Source organism: Saccostrea echinata, unplaced genomic scaffold (genome assembly GCF_033153115.1).
Source record: "Saccostrea echinata isolate AGI-Se365-2 ecotype Australia unplaced genomic scaffold, CSIRO_AGI_Sech_v1 ptg000003l, whole genome shotgun sequence".
Classification (NCBI taxonomy): domain Eukaryota; kingdom Metazoa; phylum Mollusca; class Bivalvia; order Ostreida; family Ostreidae; genus Saccostrea; species Saccostrea echinata.
In genome coordinates, this window is record NW_026889752.1 from 13893453 (window position 1) to 13909629 (window position 16177).

General features: G+C 35.7%; 1 protein-coding gene across 3 annotated transcripts in view; it reads right to left on the reverse strand.

The window, feature by feature from the left end:
- LOC133178604 (glutamate [NMDA] receptor subunit 1-like) overlaps positions 1 to 16177 on the reverse strand; it is a 106564-nt gene that overhangs the window by 38014 nt on the left and 52373 nt on the right. For all 3 annotated transcript variants that reach the window (XM_061313337.1, XM_061313336.1, XM_061313338.1), the window contains exons 12-14: positions 11651 to 11885; positions 8610 to 8758; positions 3833 to 3990 (exon numbers count right to left, since the gene is read on the reverse strand). In XM_061313337.1, coding sequence (XP_061169321.1) covers positions 3833 to 3990; positions 8610 to 8758; positions 11651 to 11885 — 542 coding nt within the window. The remainder of the gene's footprint in view (positions 1 to 3832; positions 3991 to 8609; positions 8759 to 11650; positions 11886 to 16177) is intronic.

The window sequence follows — 16177 nt, forward strand, 5'->3', positions numbered from 1 at the left end:
CATGAGGCATTCTTCCTTATCATAACCATGCACTTCCTTTGTTTGAAAAATACCCAGGCGCACACAAGATTTTGAAAGAATTCATGCCAATTCCCTATCTAATCAATAAAGCCCCGCCCTAACACCAGAACCCCTTACCCAGAGGCCATTAAATTCATAATTTCTGAGGCAGCCATGCTCATCATAACTATGTACTTAGTTTATTTAATATCCAGGAGCAGAGAAGATTTTCAAAGAATTAATGCAATTTTACTATATAATCAATGGAGCCCATCCCTAACACCAGAACCCCTGACCCAAGGGCCATGAAACAATTTCTGAAAAGGCAGTCATGCTCACCATAACTATGTTCTTAGTTAGTTTATTTAATACCCAGGAGCAGAGAAAAAGATTTTCAAAGAATTAATGCAATTCTACTATATAATCAATAGAGCCCTGCCCTAACACCAGAACCCCTGACCCAAGGGCCATGAAATTCAAAATTTTGGAAGAGGCACTCTTGCTCATCATAACTAAGTACTAAATTAGTTCATTTAATAACCAGGAGCAGATAAGAAGATTTTCAAAGAATTAATGCATTTTAACTATATAATCAATAGAGCCCCACCCTAACACCAGAACCTCTGACCCTGGGGCCATGAAATTCACAATTTTGAAAGAGGCACTCTTGTTCTTCATAACTATGTACTTAATACCCAGGAGCAGAAAAAATTATTGCAATTCTACTATATAATCAATAGAGCCCTGCCCTAACACCAGAACCCCTGATCCTGGGGCCATGAAATTCAAAATTTTGAAAGAGGCACTCTAGCTCATCATAACTATATACTAAGTTAGTTTATCTAATACCCAGGAGCAGAGAAGAAGATTTTCAAAGAATTAATGCCTTTTCACTATATAATCAATAGAGCCCCACCCTAACACCAGAATCCCTGACCCTGGGGCCATGAAATTCATAATTTCAGAAGAGGCACTCTTGCTCATCATAAATATGTACTAACTTAGTTCATTTAATATCCAGGAGCAGATAAGAAGATTTTCAAAGAATTAATGCATCTTCACTATATAATCAATAGAGCCCCGCCCTAACACCAGAACCCCTGACCCAAGGGCCATGAAATTCAAAATTTTGGAAGAGGCACTCTTGCTCATCATAACTATGTACTAAATTAGTTCATTTAATACCCAGGAGCAGATAAGAAGATTTTCAAAGAATTAATGCATTTTAACTAATGTATATAATCAATAGAGACCCGCCCTAACACCAGAACCCCTGACCCTGGGGCCATGAAATTCACAATTTTGGAAGAGGCACTCTTGCTCATCATAAATATGTACTAAGTTACTTTATTTAATACCAAGGAGCAGAGAAGAAGATTTTCAAAGAATTAATACATTTTCACTATATACTCAATAGAGCCCTGCCCTAACACCAGAACCCCTGACCCAGGGGCCATGAAATTCACAATTTTGAAAGAGGCACTCTTGTTCTTCATAACTATATACTTAGTAAATTTATTTAATACCCAGGAGCAGAGAAGAAGATTTTCAAAGAAATAATGCACTTTCCCTATATGATCTATATAGCCCCACCCTAGCACCAGAACCCCTGACCCTGGGGCCATGAATTTCACAATTTTGGTAGAGGACTCAATGCTTATTACAATGATGCCAACAGTTTGACTGCTTGATGTCCAGGAGTAAAGAAGAAGATTTTTAAAGATTGCATTATTTTTGGTGGTTTTAGCCCCACCCCTCAGGCCCCAGGGGGGCAGGGACCATGGAATTCACAATTTTTGTTCCCCTTCACCCATAGGTGCTATATGCCAAATTTGGTTGAAATTGGTTAAGCGGTTTCAGAGAAGAAGCTAAAAATGTTCAAATGTTAACACACGACGCACACCGCACGACGCACGACGCACGCCGACGGACGAGAACGGATAGCAATAGGTCACCTGAGTGACTCAGGTGACCTAAAAATTACTCCCACCATATGGCATGCCTAAACAAAGATTGTGCTAAAATTTCAAGCATCTGCGAAGAGTAGTTGCTGAGAAAACTACAACCAAAATTTGTTTTGTATGGTACTGACAGATGCACGGATAAACAGGAAGTTGACATCAGATTCATACAAAAATGAATCCCACCATATGGCATGCCTAAACAAAGATTGTGCTAAAATTTCAAGTATCTGCAATGAGTAGTTGCTGAGAAAACTGCGACCAAAATTTGTTATAGACAGACAGACACACACACACAGCTATACAGACAGACACACAAGGGTAAAACAGTATACCCCCCTCTCCTTCGGAGCGGGGGTATAATAAGGTTTGATAAAAATATTTTGAATAGTTTCTTTGAAACTGACCTAAACACAAATTCTTGTAAAGAAAGGTCAAGGTCAAAAGAAAAGTCAGTCAAAAATTGTTGATGAAGTTGAATAGTACTCCCCAGTATGTATTAGGATAAGTTCAATAATGATACCTTGAATATTCTTTTTGAAATTTAGCTAAACAAATTTTTGAAAATTGAGGTCAGGGTCAAAGGAAAGGTCATTGTCAAAAAATGCTGATGCAGTTGAATAGCGCTCATCAGTATGTATCAGCATATAAGGTTTGATAAAAATATCTTGAATAGTTTCTTTGAAACTGATCTCTAACAAAAAGTGTGATGAAGGACAGATGGAAGGATGGAAAATGGCAAATGACAAACACTATATACCCTGATCATATTTAGGGCAGGGCATAAAAGTATCCCACCCCATAAAAAATTCAAAATTAAATAATAATGTTACATAATGTTATATTACATTGTTATCTTATGGAGTCATGCACATATGAGCCTATTTTAGCCCTAACCAGACCTAAGGAGCCATAATTTCAACAAGAGGCCCATGTGCTACAATACTAACCTGAGTCATCTTTGCCCTTTTATCGCAGATTAATGAAACTTGAGGTACTGTGAACAGAAACTATAGGTACTGTAAGCACTGAGCTCAGTAAATGATACTCCCTGCCTCCCATATGATTAAAATGGCAAAGTCCATGTTTTGCTCTGGGAGACCCGAAATAAATGCAGATCAAAAAGTAAAATAGGAGGTGCACAATGGCACTATGTAACAAAGATTCAGAGAAAATCTAATTAGATTTCATTCAGTGGTATAAAAGGAGTTGTGGATAAGAGATGGGTACCCCAAAGCATAACAGACGGACAGGCGGATGTAAAGACAGATGGAAGGACAGGTGGACGTACACCCCCATCACTATATACCCCCTTGCTTTTCAAGCGGGGGTATGAAAAGTTGTATACTGTAAATTCACATATTTTCATGGGGTGAAATTTTCAAGGTTTAAGGAAAATTCATTGATTTGTGGGGATTTGATTTTGTGGGTGAAGAAGTGCTGAGTCATTATATATTTGAAATTTTAAATTATGTGGAGGAAATGAATTCGAGGGTCTTTTCATACAACAAAAATTTACCCCCCACCAAAATTTTACAGTATTAGATTAATAAGGATGATTGCAGAAAGGTCAAATTTTGAACATCATTAAAAGTTTACAATTTCTTAATATTTTAGAAATTTAATATTTGCATCATTTACAACCGCAGTAGGTCTAAAAATATATATCCAATCCAGGCATCCATTTTTTATTTGTATCATCTCTCCGTAAGGTCACTGCACACCCTTTACCCACAGGCACTCTATGGGTGAAGTTAGAGCCAGATGGTACCAAGTGGAAAGAAAATTATATGCTCAGGACAAATGAAATCAGATGGACAGTGGGATGAAAAGAACAGAATGATCCCTATAGGGCCCTAGTAATGACTTACATGTTAACAATGTCTCTGATTGCCTCATCAGCTGTCTTATAATTTCGTGGTTCCATCTGACGATACATAGTGGACAGTTCCACTTGTCGTTTAAAGTACATTTCCACTGCACTATTTCTCACTGTTGCATACTTAAAATCTTCATTAGGGTTCCTCAGCTACAAACCATAATTAAAAAAGAAGCTAAATATCAAACAGCCTTGCTGACAGCTCTAAATTGCAGTCAAATAATACCTGAAGCCTTCTATAATTTACTGTCAAAGCCTAGGATAAAACACTATGGCCCAAACCCTGCTGTAGGGGCCATTATCACTGATCAATATTAAAATAACATTACTTACAAATTTTTTTACAATATTGCTCTTAATTTAAAATATCCAGCTTAATTTGTAGTACTTGGGTTATACTGTATAATTTGAACTTAAATCTGCAGAGTCTTCAACCAAGTTGAGCTAAAAATATGACTAATCATGACTTTGCTGTTTTTGAGAAGAAAATATTTAAAAATATTTTCAATGTATCCCTAATGTAAAACTTAAACTGCCCATTGTGGCCTCACTCTACCCCTGGGGGTTATTATTTGAACAAATCTGAATCTACACAGTCTGAGGATGCTTCATAAATATAACTAATCATATTTGCTGATTTTTATTTTACAGATGTTTTTTTAAAATTGCAGGTCTGTTTTATATTTAAACAAGAGGCTCAAGGGCCTTAACGGTCACCTGAGTATAATACAACACTGTCAAGGATCCATAGAAGTATAAAACAGAATCAACTGATAGACGAAGCAATGTTGTCCAAGAATTTCAAAAATCTGGTAAAAATACCCTTGCTTATTGCAGTGTGCTAGACCCAAACGATCTCCTTGAGATCATACTTGGTTTTCCCAAGCCTTAAAGGGATGATAATGAATGCAAACAAGAGGCCCAAGGGCCTTGAATTGCTCTTCTGATAAACTGTACAACCTATCACTTCTATTTGAAGCCTCTAAGTATCCTGTATATTTAGATAAACCCTTGAAATTTCATAGGTAGGTTATCATGACCTACATTTTAGATGAAACACTCTGAAAACCCAAGATATTCTCAGCCAATCAGTACCTGAGAGTTGGTCATGGTGACCTAATTATCACATGTCATTCTCTGAGGACCCAAGATGCATCAACTAAGTTTGATGATTCTAGGCCAATTGATACCTAAAATATTTTTAAAATTATAACCATAAAATTTCAAAAGTAGGTCACATTGACCTACTTTTCAGATGACATACTTTGAGGACCCAAGATGCATCAACTGACAAAGCTTGATGATTCTAAGCCAATCAGTTCCTGAAATATTTAATCTAAAGCCATAATTTTTTTTAAAGTAGGACATGGTGACCTACTTTTCAGTTGACTTACTCCGAAGACCCAAGATGCATCAACTGACAAAGTTTGATGATTCTAAGCCAATTAGTACCCGAAATATTTAATTATAGTCATATAAATTGAAAAGTAGGTCACGGTGACCTACTTTTCAGTAGACCTACTCCGAGGACCCAAGATGCATCAACTGACAAATTTTGCTGATTCTAAGCCAAATAGTACCCGAAAAATATTAGATACAGCAATAAAATTTCAAAAGAAGGTCACTGTGACCTACTTTTCAGTTGTTGTACTCCAAGGACCCAAGATGCATCAACTGATAGTACAAATACCTTTTCTGCTTAAACTTTCAGTAAGGTGTGACATTCTCGGCGATACATAATTAGCGTCTCAAATAGTGACCTAGATTCTCATTGGTTGCCAGATTAGCTCATCAATACTGAAATTTACACAGCTTTTCATTCACGGGTGAAATACACATGGGATTAAAATGAGTCAGAGTCAACGAGTGATGCAAGGAACCAATTACATCGTTTCTTACAGTAAAGAGGTGTGGCTTATGTAATCTTATTGTTTGTTAACAACAACCTAAAGTTGCTAATGTTGTTAATTTCTTAACCAATGAGAATCTAGGTCCCTATTTGAGAGAACTCTAATTATATATCGCCAAGAATGTCACGCCTTACTGAAAGTTTAAGCAGAAAAGAGATTTGTACTAAAGTTTGATGATTCTAAGCCAATTAGTACCTGGAATATATAATTAAAGCCATAAATTTTCTAAAGTAGGTCATGGTGACCTACTTTTCAGTTATTGTACTCTGAGGACTCAAGATACATCAACTGACAAAGTTTGATGATTCTAAGAATTAGTACCCAAAATATTTATTTAAAGCCATAAATTTTCAAAAGTAGGTCATGGTGACCTACTTTTCAGTCGACCTACTCCGAAGACCCAAGATGCATCAACTGACAAAGTTTGATGATTCTAAGCCAATTTGAAATATTTAATTATAGTCATATAAATTGAAAAGTGTCACAGTGACCTACTTTTCAGTTGACGTTTTTTGACCAAGATGCACCAACTTACAAAGTTTTATGATCATAGGCCTTAAAATGTCCAAATTATGCCTCTAAAACGCTTTAGAATCAAATGCCTGCAAAGTTCAAAAAGTAGGTCAATGTGACCTACTTTTTAATAAATATATTTTATGGCCCCAAGATGATCATCTTACAAGATTTAATGATTCTAAACCTCTCAGTATACGAATTAATGACCTCAATTGTTTTGAAAAAGATTAGCCATAAAATTCAAAAAGTAGGTCAATGTGATATTTATAGTTTATTGATAGTAATTCATCCACTGTCAAACAGATGACCTCAGTGTGAACATACTATGTACACTTTTAGCTTAAGCCAAACATTCATTCTTCTTTTGTTTCTATATATATAACATTCTTTCTTGTATTCTCAGTCAATCAAATAACCTGTTAATTAAATTTTATAAAAGGATTTCTTGATCAACACAATCTAGCAAAGGGAAGGAACTCTCATTTACTTCCCTTATTACAATTGAGTACTCTGTTTGCCTCCTAGAGAAAAGGCACATTTACTTACGATAATATTTAATACATTTACATTGATATTATTGCATTTAGCTTGTTTGCTAAGTACTCAGAGGCAGAGGAGAAGATTTTCGAAGTATTAATGCATTTTTGCTAATTAATCAATAGAGCCCCACCAAAGCACCAGAACCCCTGACCCAGGGGGCCATGAAATTTACAATTTTTGAACAGGTCGAGGAATCTACCTTATATGGATATTGTTGTCATTGCGCACAGCGGTGCTCACAGCAAACAATGGTCCAATCCAGTGAATGAGCCGAAAAGCATTCACAAAGTCTTCACAAGTAGATGAGATTCCGATTTTTTTGATATTCTTAAATTTTCCATGCTACTGGAGTTATTCATTGTTGCTTTGTTATTTGTTTACAAGAAATTAAAAGTTAATGCATTTATAAAAAACGTAAGTTTATTGCTGTACGGCATTTATTTTAAACAGTATTAATTCTCATGTACATTGATCATAGAACGTGTATTGAGTAGCATATATATCGAAGTTGTATACGTTGTAAAGAATGACAATAAATGAGTACACCTCAGAGTCGATTGTTATTGTTTTGGACCAGCTGGGAATAGCCATGTGAAATTCATATTCACTGATAGTACAGCGCAGGAAAAGCTGCCAGGCAATTGTCAACAAAGGAACTTGTACAATGGCGTGGAGAAAGCCCAAATTTTACCTTTGTAAAACATTTGACAATGTATGTAAATGTGAGCATGGAATAATGATGTACATATTGTATCAAGTGTGTAAAAATGCTTCATATGCTTCAAATGCATCATATCTTTCCAAGAGCGATTTGAAAAACTGGCCTTTTCCAAATGTACATGTTGTATTTTTTGTAGTAACCCATAATGCAACTCATTTAGCTGATTGGTCAGTTTGACAGTCACGTTGGTGCCTCATTTAGCATGTAAATTTATTCTGACATCACAGAAAATAGTTTCCTCGACCTGTTGAAGAGGCACTCTTTTTCATAATTACTATGTACTTAGTTTATCAGCTTAATACCATGAGCAGAGGAGCAGATTTTCAAAGAATTAATGCATTTTCACTATATAACCATTAGAGCCCTGCCCTAACGCCAGAACCCCTGACCCTGTGGTCATGAAATTTATAATTTTGCAAGAGGCACTTTTTCTCATCATAACTATGCATATTGTTTGTTTGATCAATACCCAGGAGAAGAGGAGAAGATTTTTTGAGAAATACTCATTTTTACTATATATTCAACAGAGACCCGCCCTAGCACCAGAACCCCTGACCATGGGGCCATAAATTTTACAATTTTGGTTGAGGGCTCAATGCTTATTACAATCATGCCAACAGTTTGACTGCTTGATGTTCAGGAGTAAAAAAGATTTTAAAAGATTGCATTAATTTTAGTGATTTTAGCCCCACCCCTCAGGCCCCAGGGGGTTAGGGACCATGAAATTCACAACTTTTGTTCCCCTTCAACCATAGATGCTACATGCCAAAATTGGTTGAAATTGGTTGAGCGGTTTCAGAGAAGAAGCTGAAAATGTTCAAATGTTAAAGCACAATGCATGATGCACGACGCCAGATGAAAACAGATAGCAATAGGTCACCTAAGTAAACTCAGGTGACCTAATAAAAATGAATGATTAAATTTTGTTTCAATATCAAAATTATTTCAAAAGTTATAAAAATTTGAAATTTCGACTTACAGTAAGTCTTCTCAGTTTATGGTCTTGAGACCTGTTTAAGACACTATGACATTCAGTGTGTTGTTTTATCTTGATTGGGTATGCTTATTGACAATATCATTACCCTGGCATCATCAATTCCTGTAATGGAGGCTTCAGGTCTATCTAAAACAAGGAAGGCAGCTAGGTTAGCAGTATAAGATGCCACAATGATCATGGCAAAGCCTGCCCAAACCATACCAAGAACTCTAGCACTGAAACTCCTGGGGGTTCCTGTGTAAATCCAAAAAAAAAAAATGATTAAAGATGTTAAAGAAATTAATGGAACATCATTTCTTAATAATTACATCATTGAATATTTTCTCTTTTATTTCTTATGAAAACCAAATTGCTATTTACTTACTTATTTAAAAGGCAATAAATACAATTTACTTCTTTTAAACTAGCTAAATCTGTTAAGGCCATCAGTAACTCCAAATATGAAAGAAATGTTAATGATCATATCTTTTGAAATTATTTTGATAACACAACAAAATTTACATCAAATGTTTATACTGGAATATTATACAAACCTGCAAAATTTTAAGTATGTATGTTAAACAAGAGGCCCAAGGGCCTTAACAGTCACCTGAGTACAACAATTTAGAGGATCCATAAACTGATAAATGAAGCTATGATTATGATTAGGATCAACAAAATAATTGATCTAGTATCTATCTGTCCCCCATTTATCACTAATACCATGCAGACTATTAACAAAATATCTATTTTTTAACCCCATATTGTTACCTCTCACATTGGTCTCTCTTGGCCTTTGAAGATCATTTAAAAAGATAAGTTAATTTTGTCTCATTTTATTCATCTATTATTTCCAAGTCTACCTGATCATTAAAACAATGAAAGTACTTTTTGCATTATACAATAAAAGTTCTTGCATAATTCTCTTATTCTATTTACCTTTCAAGTACATTATCTACAGTGATAAATTATCAAAAGTAAATGGCAAAGGGGAATAACTCCTCTCAGTAGAATATAAACTAATAGAGCCCTGGCCAGGACCAGAACACTTGTCCAAATGGTCCAGATGTTCAAAAATCAGGTAAAAATTCCCTTCCTTATAAAAACTTTTACTCTGTTTGCTTCAGATATGCCCAGGTGCGGCAAAGATTTTTAAAGAAATAGTGCATTTTTACTTCAGATTCACTGTATTATCAATAGAGCCCCCCCCCCCCCCCCCCCCCCCTCCGAAACACCAGAGCTTCAACCCTGGGACCATAAGTTTGCTCATCATAACTAATCACTTTGTTTATCTGCTTCACACTAACACTGCCCCACCCTCACACCAGCACATCTGACCCAGGGGTCATGAAATTCACTACTCTGGAAGAAGCACTCTTGCTCATCATAACTATACACTTAGCTTCTTTGCTTTTTTAACCAGAAGCAGAAAAGAATATTTTTCAAAGAAATTTAGCTTTTTCACTTTTCACTTTGGGGTCATAAAATATAAAATTCACAATTTTGGGAGAGGCATCCTTGCGTATCATAACAATGTACTTAGTCTGTTTAAACAATACCCAGGGGCAGAGAAGAAGATTTTCAAAGAAATAATTCACCTTCACCATAGGATCTATATAGCAGTGCCCTAGCACCAGAACTCCTGTCCCCGGGGCCATGAATTTCACAATTTTGCAAGAGACACTCTTGTTCATCATAACTATGTACTTAGTTACTGAATTTAATACCCAGGAGCAGAGAAGAAGATTTTCAAAGAATTAATGCATTTTCACTTTATAATCAATACAGCCCCACCCTAACACCAGAACCCCTGACCCAGGGGCCATGAAATTCACAATTTGGAAGAGGCACTCTTGCTCATCCTAACTATGTACTTAGTTAGTTTATTTAATACCCAAGGGCAGAGAAAAAGATTTTCAATGAATTAATGCATTTTCACTATATAATCAATAGAGCCCCGCCCTAACACCAGAATCCCTGACCCTGGGGCCATGAATTTCACAATTTTGGAAGAGGCACTCTTACTCATCATAACTATATACTTAGTTAGTTTATTTAATACCCAGGAGCATAGAAGAAGATTTTCAAAGAAATAATGCACCAGATGCCCTGACCCTGGGGCCATGAATTTCACAATTTTGGTAGAGGACTCAATGCTTATTACAATCATGCCAACAGTTTGACTGCTTGATATCCAGGAGTAAAGAAGAAGATTTTATAAGATTGCATTAATTTTGGTGGTTTTAGCCCCACCCCTCAGGCCCCAGGGGGGCAAGGACCATGAAATTCACAATTTTTGTTCCCCTTCACCCATAAATGCTATATGCCAAATTTGGTTTAAATTGGTTGAGCGGTCTCAGAGAAGAAGCTAAAAATGTTCAAATGTTAACACACATTGCACGACGACGGACAAAAACGGATAGCAATAGGTCACCTGAGTGACTCAGGTGACCTAATAAAACTCAAGATATTCAAAATCAGAATTTTGACCTAAAGTTCTGTTCTCATTTTATGGTCTCGAGGCCAGTTTTGTCCCACCTGAAACTGGATTTCTGGATTCATGTGACAGAAGGTTTACAGGATTCGTTAATCATTATAACATTCATGAACCTTATCTTCTAGAAGTTTAGGAGTAAAGAAGGTATGGAATAGTGATAATAAATTTCAATAAATGACCAACTTAGCCAACTGTGGGGCCCAATACTTGTCCAAATGGACAAGTAAGGAAAAAAAAGTTGAGTCCTGGAAGCTTTAATCTAATTTAGCAGTTCTAGCACAGTTTTTATCCTGCTCTATTTTCATTTAATAATTTTCCTTTGGAAAGGGACATGGTCCTTCATATTTGAACAACTGAAAGCAGAATTCCCATATCTAAGGATGTACTATTGTAAGTTGGTTGGAACTAGCCCAGTATTTTTGAAAAGTTTAAAATGACATTAAGAAAAGTTTATGCGCAATGTATGGCACTCAGATGAAAACAGACAGCAAAAGTAATGGTAATTTCTACATAATATACATAGATTGTAGTGGTTTAACATCCACTGTATAAATAATGCCTACTCTCTTTAATACCCCTGTACAATAAGTGTCTAGTCTTCTCCAATACAACGTCTTCTTCAATACAACAGTAAAATATTAATTTTCTACCTTCTCCTATTCCGCTGTTCAGGAGGACTCCCCATGCAAACCACATGGCACTTGACAAATTCAGGGCATCCTCTTCAGTGTCATTATTTTTGGCCAGCTTAAACCGACCAAATGGACTGAACCTGTCCAGGAGGTAGAGAACCAGTGCAACCACATGTACAGACAGCGCCACCAAAATCCAAAGTGTGTCCTCAAAAGGTTGCAGGAATGAGTCCAATTTAGACTCTGTGGCTGTCTATACAATAAAATTTAATAACATCACATATAAGACATAATACAAATATGAAAGGAATGCATTGAGATGATATATACAATAGGCCCATGGGCTACACCTGAGCACCTTGGCAGGAAAAAACAGAAATCAGTTCAGTATTGAAAAGTTAAAATATATAAGTGGTCCAAAATTACCCCCCAATGGAGGGAGGGGGCATGATTTGATCAAACTTGAATCTACACTTACTGAGAATGCTTCCATATTTCCTTGACTAATCATGGCTTTTGAAGAATTTTCAAGATTTTTTCCTTATACGTTTCATCTTCTATTGTGGCCCACCCTACCCCTGGGGGACATGATTTGAACAAATGGACAGACAGACAGACATCCCCATCATTATATATCCCCACTTTTCAAGCAGGGGAGGGGGGTATAAATACTGGTACACAACTTTTTTTATATGTTACAGATTATTCAGGGGGAAAAAACTCATCAAAATCCAAAACAAAAAAGTTCATTACCGTTTTTACAAAAATAAGAATTCAAAAGACTCTTGAATGCAGATATTCCAGAAGCATTTCTAATATAGTCTGGCAAGTTATTCCACTGTTTAAATGTTGATGGAAGGAAACTCCATGTATGATGTAGTTCTAATGTGAGGAATTTTGAATTGTGCTTCACTGGTTCTGAGGTTATAGGAGTGATTTGATGGATGATAATGTTTAATCAAATCATACGAATATTGAGGTGAATAGCCATTTATAATTTAAATTTGTAAAATAATATCAAGAAGTAAGTAAGATTTTGCCTTAATTGTGCACTAAAAATTTATTGTTTACAAAAAATTTTAGAACTAGCTTAAATATGAGTTGAGTATATGCACCGGGTAGAACGGTACATTCGGGGTGGCGGCAATGCGTGACTCGGGGTGGCGGCACCGAGGCGAGGAAAACATCAACACCGTGAGTAAATCTGAATTTTTTTCATATGTTTAGACGTGTTAGATCAGAAAATTGTATTCTACGGAAGAGAGCAAATATCAACCTACCTCTGACCGTTTAAAGCAGCCTATAAGAGTGCTCCGTTTTCTCAAACACTCCTCCTCACTTTTTGGGGTATCAACGTTTTTGACTTTTGACACAATATTCTGTTTCAAAATCGACCTCAGAAGGGTTTTTTCCTTATATCTTAAACAGTAATAAAGTAATACGATAGAATAAACTTCTATCCTACTTTGTAAGTCAATATATTTTACTAATTAAGCCAATTTTGCCTTCAAACTCGATGCGACGCTCGGGGTGGCGGTTTCTGTGTCTTGCGGGGTGGCAGCATGTATGAGAAATAGGGATTATTTTTTCATGCAGCGTTCTCCTTAGTTAGAATAATCTAACTGTGTCTCGGGACAGGCCCACACCACAGTTAGAATGCCTCCCATATATCCGTAATGTAGCAGAAAATTGCAGAATCGCTCCTAAATGATTTTGGAGAAAATTAATGAAGTTGCATTGAAAATAATAGTCAAATTATTCATAACAAACCTTTTTGAGACTGTCAATACCTTTCATCTAAAAATTTAATCCATATAATGGAAGAATTCAACACTTTTTCACCAACGTTTTTTTCTCGTTTCAAATTTACACACCATGTTGACATTCGGAACTCTCGGGATTTTTCATAGTAAATGCACTGAGTTAGAGTTATCTCCGGTACTTTCTTTGCTACATAGACAATACACGAAACGCATTCTATCGTTAAACCGGGTCCGTAGGACATTTATCATTTTAACGATAGAACATTCTATCTACATTCTCCTGGACCCCTTTCGAGACAAAAAAAGATTCAGATCTCTTAGAAGAATTAACATTATGTCATGGTACGATGTTATTTCGCTATACATGTGGCTATGTCAAACTTTAAGAAGCATATTTTTTATAATTTAAAGACCGGAATGAACAAGGAATGGGCACTATATAATGATAGTAGTGCGTTGCTAATATTGGTATTACTTTATACAGTTCCTACATTTAAGTTTTGAACAGAAGTCCAAGTTAAGCAGAATAATCAAGATAATTACAATCAATGTTTATATACACATATATACTGTATATTAGCAAATAATCACGATGGTTTAAATTTCACTATGTTCGCGATTCATCATTTTTCCGCAAAATTAAACCTATCGTGAATGCTGCATTAGTTTTTAAAAACGTTTAAATGCGTATACAATATTTAAATCAATTTCTTGCATCATGAAATTAAAACCATTGCGATTGGTACTTTTTGAGAAATCGTAAAATTTTAACACCGTGGAATTAAAACGACTTACAGTAAATCCTTGTTGTTGTCCCTATAATAAAAAACAACTGAATGACTGCATGTTAAATTATTAATTGTGATAATCCGCTTACTCGGGACATATGTTCAAAGCCGAAAGATTGGAGTTTTAAAAAGTAACAAAATAATTATATTGTGGGTGTCAACTTTTTCCATGAAACCCCCTGTCTTTTTCTTTAAAAGATTTCTTATTTTTTCAAAAAATATATATAATTTTATCCCTGACCTGTGATACACATAAATCGACAATTTTAGTTTAGTAGGAACCTGTCTGGAAAATGATGTATACAGGAATACCGCAGATCAGAAAATGGGCAAACCCACAATATAATTATTGTGTTACTTTTTAAAACTCCTATCTTTCGGCTTTGAACATATGTCCAGACTAAGCAGATTATCACAATTAATGATTTAACAACAGTCATTCAGTTTTTTTTTATTGTGGTGACAACAACAAGGATTTATATATGTCACATAATTACAATCAATGTTTATATACACATATGTGTATAAAAACATTGATTGTAATTATCTTGATTATTCTGCTTAACTTGGACTTCTGTCCAAAATTTAAATGTAGGAACTGTATAAAGTAATACCAATGTTAGCAACGCACTACTATCATTATATAGTGCCCATTCCTTGTTCATTCCGGTCTTTAAATTATAAAAAATATGCTTCTTAAAGTTTGACATAGAAATAACATCGTACCATGACATAATATTAATTCTTCTAAGAGATCTGAATCTTTTTTTGTCTCGAAAGGGGTCCAGGAGAACGCTGCATGAAAAAATAATCCCTATTTCTCAGACATGCTGCCACCCCGCAAGACACAGAAACCGCCACCCCGAGCGTCACATCGAGTTTGAAGGCAAAATTGGCTTAATTAGTAAAATATATTGATTTATAAAGTAGGATAGAAGTTTATTCTATCGTATTACTTTATTACTGTTTAAGATATAAGGAAAAAACCCTTCTGAGGTCGATTTTGAAACAGAATATTGTGTCAAAAGTCGAAAACGTTGATACCCCAAAAAGTGAGGAGGAGTGTTTGAGAAAACGGAGCACTCTTATAGGCTGCTTTAAACGGTCAGAGGTAGGTTGATATTTGCTCTCTTCCGTAGAATACAATTTTCTGATCTAACACTTCTAAACATATGAAAAAAATTCAGATTTACTCACCGTGTTGATGTTTTCCTCGCCTCGGTGCCGCCACCCCAAGTCACGCATTGCCGCCACCCCGAATGTACCGTTCTACCCGGTGATATGACTTTGATAAATCATGGACCATTCTGGAAAAATGACATCATTATTTTGATACATTTCTCTGTTTTAAACAGAAAAAGCCTCAAAATGACCTAATTCAAGGGTTATTTTCCTTAAGAAAATAGTGTCCACAGCCGTTGCCCACTTAAATTTTTTGGATATGTTGTGAAAAATTCTTTGAAACATCACATTTCTCAAAATCTTTGTGGGCAATGCATGTGGACTATATTATATGAAAGATAATTCCACTGAAAAGTGATGTCTTCTACAACTCAAGAACATAGGTAATCAAAGATTACGAAGCTCACCTCGATGATTGTTATCTATAAGTAAGGCAAATCTCACATCATATTTAGTGTACATCCCAAGATTAATATCCATCAATATTAGATTCAGAATCCAAAGCAAGTCTGGAAGTGTTCATCTCTAGATACATCATCATCCATGCTAATTTGGTTAAAATATGGCTAAAATTCACTCATGTGGAAAATCTAGGTCAGATCCAGAATCTGAAGCAGGTTAGTTAGTGTACATCCCTAGATGCATCATCCATGCAAGTTTGGTCCAGGTAGGGCTTACAGTTCCTATGGAATGGACCTGCTCGAAAAACTTCAACCTGGTCACTCATCTGGAAAATCTAGGTCAGACCCAGCTTCCAAAACAAGTATAATAGTGTCCATTCCCAGATGCATCATCCATGCAAGTTTGGTCAA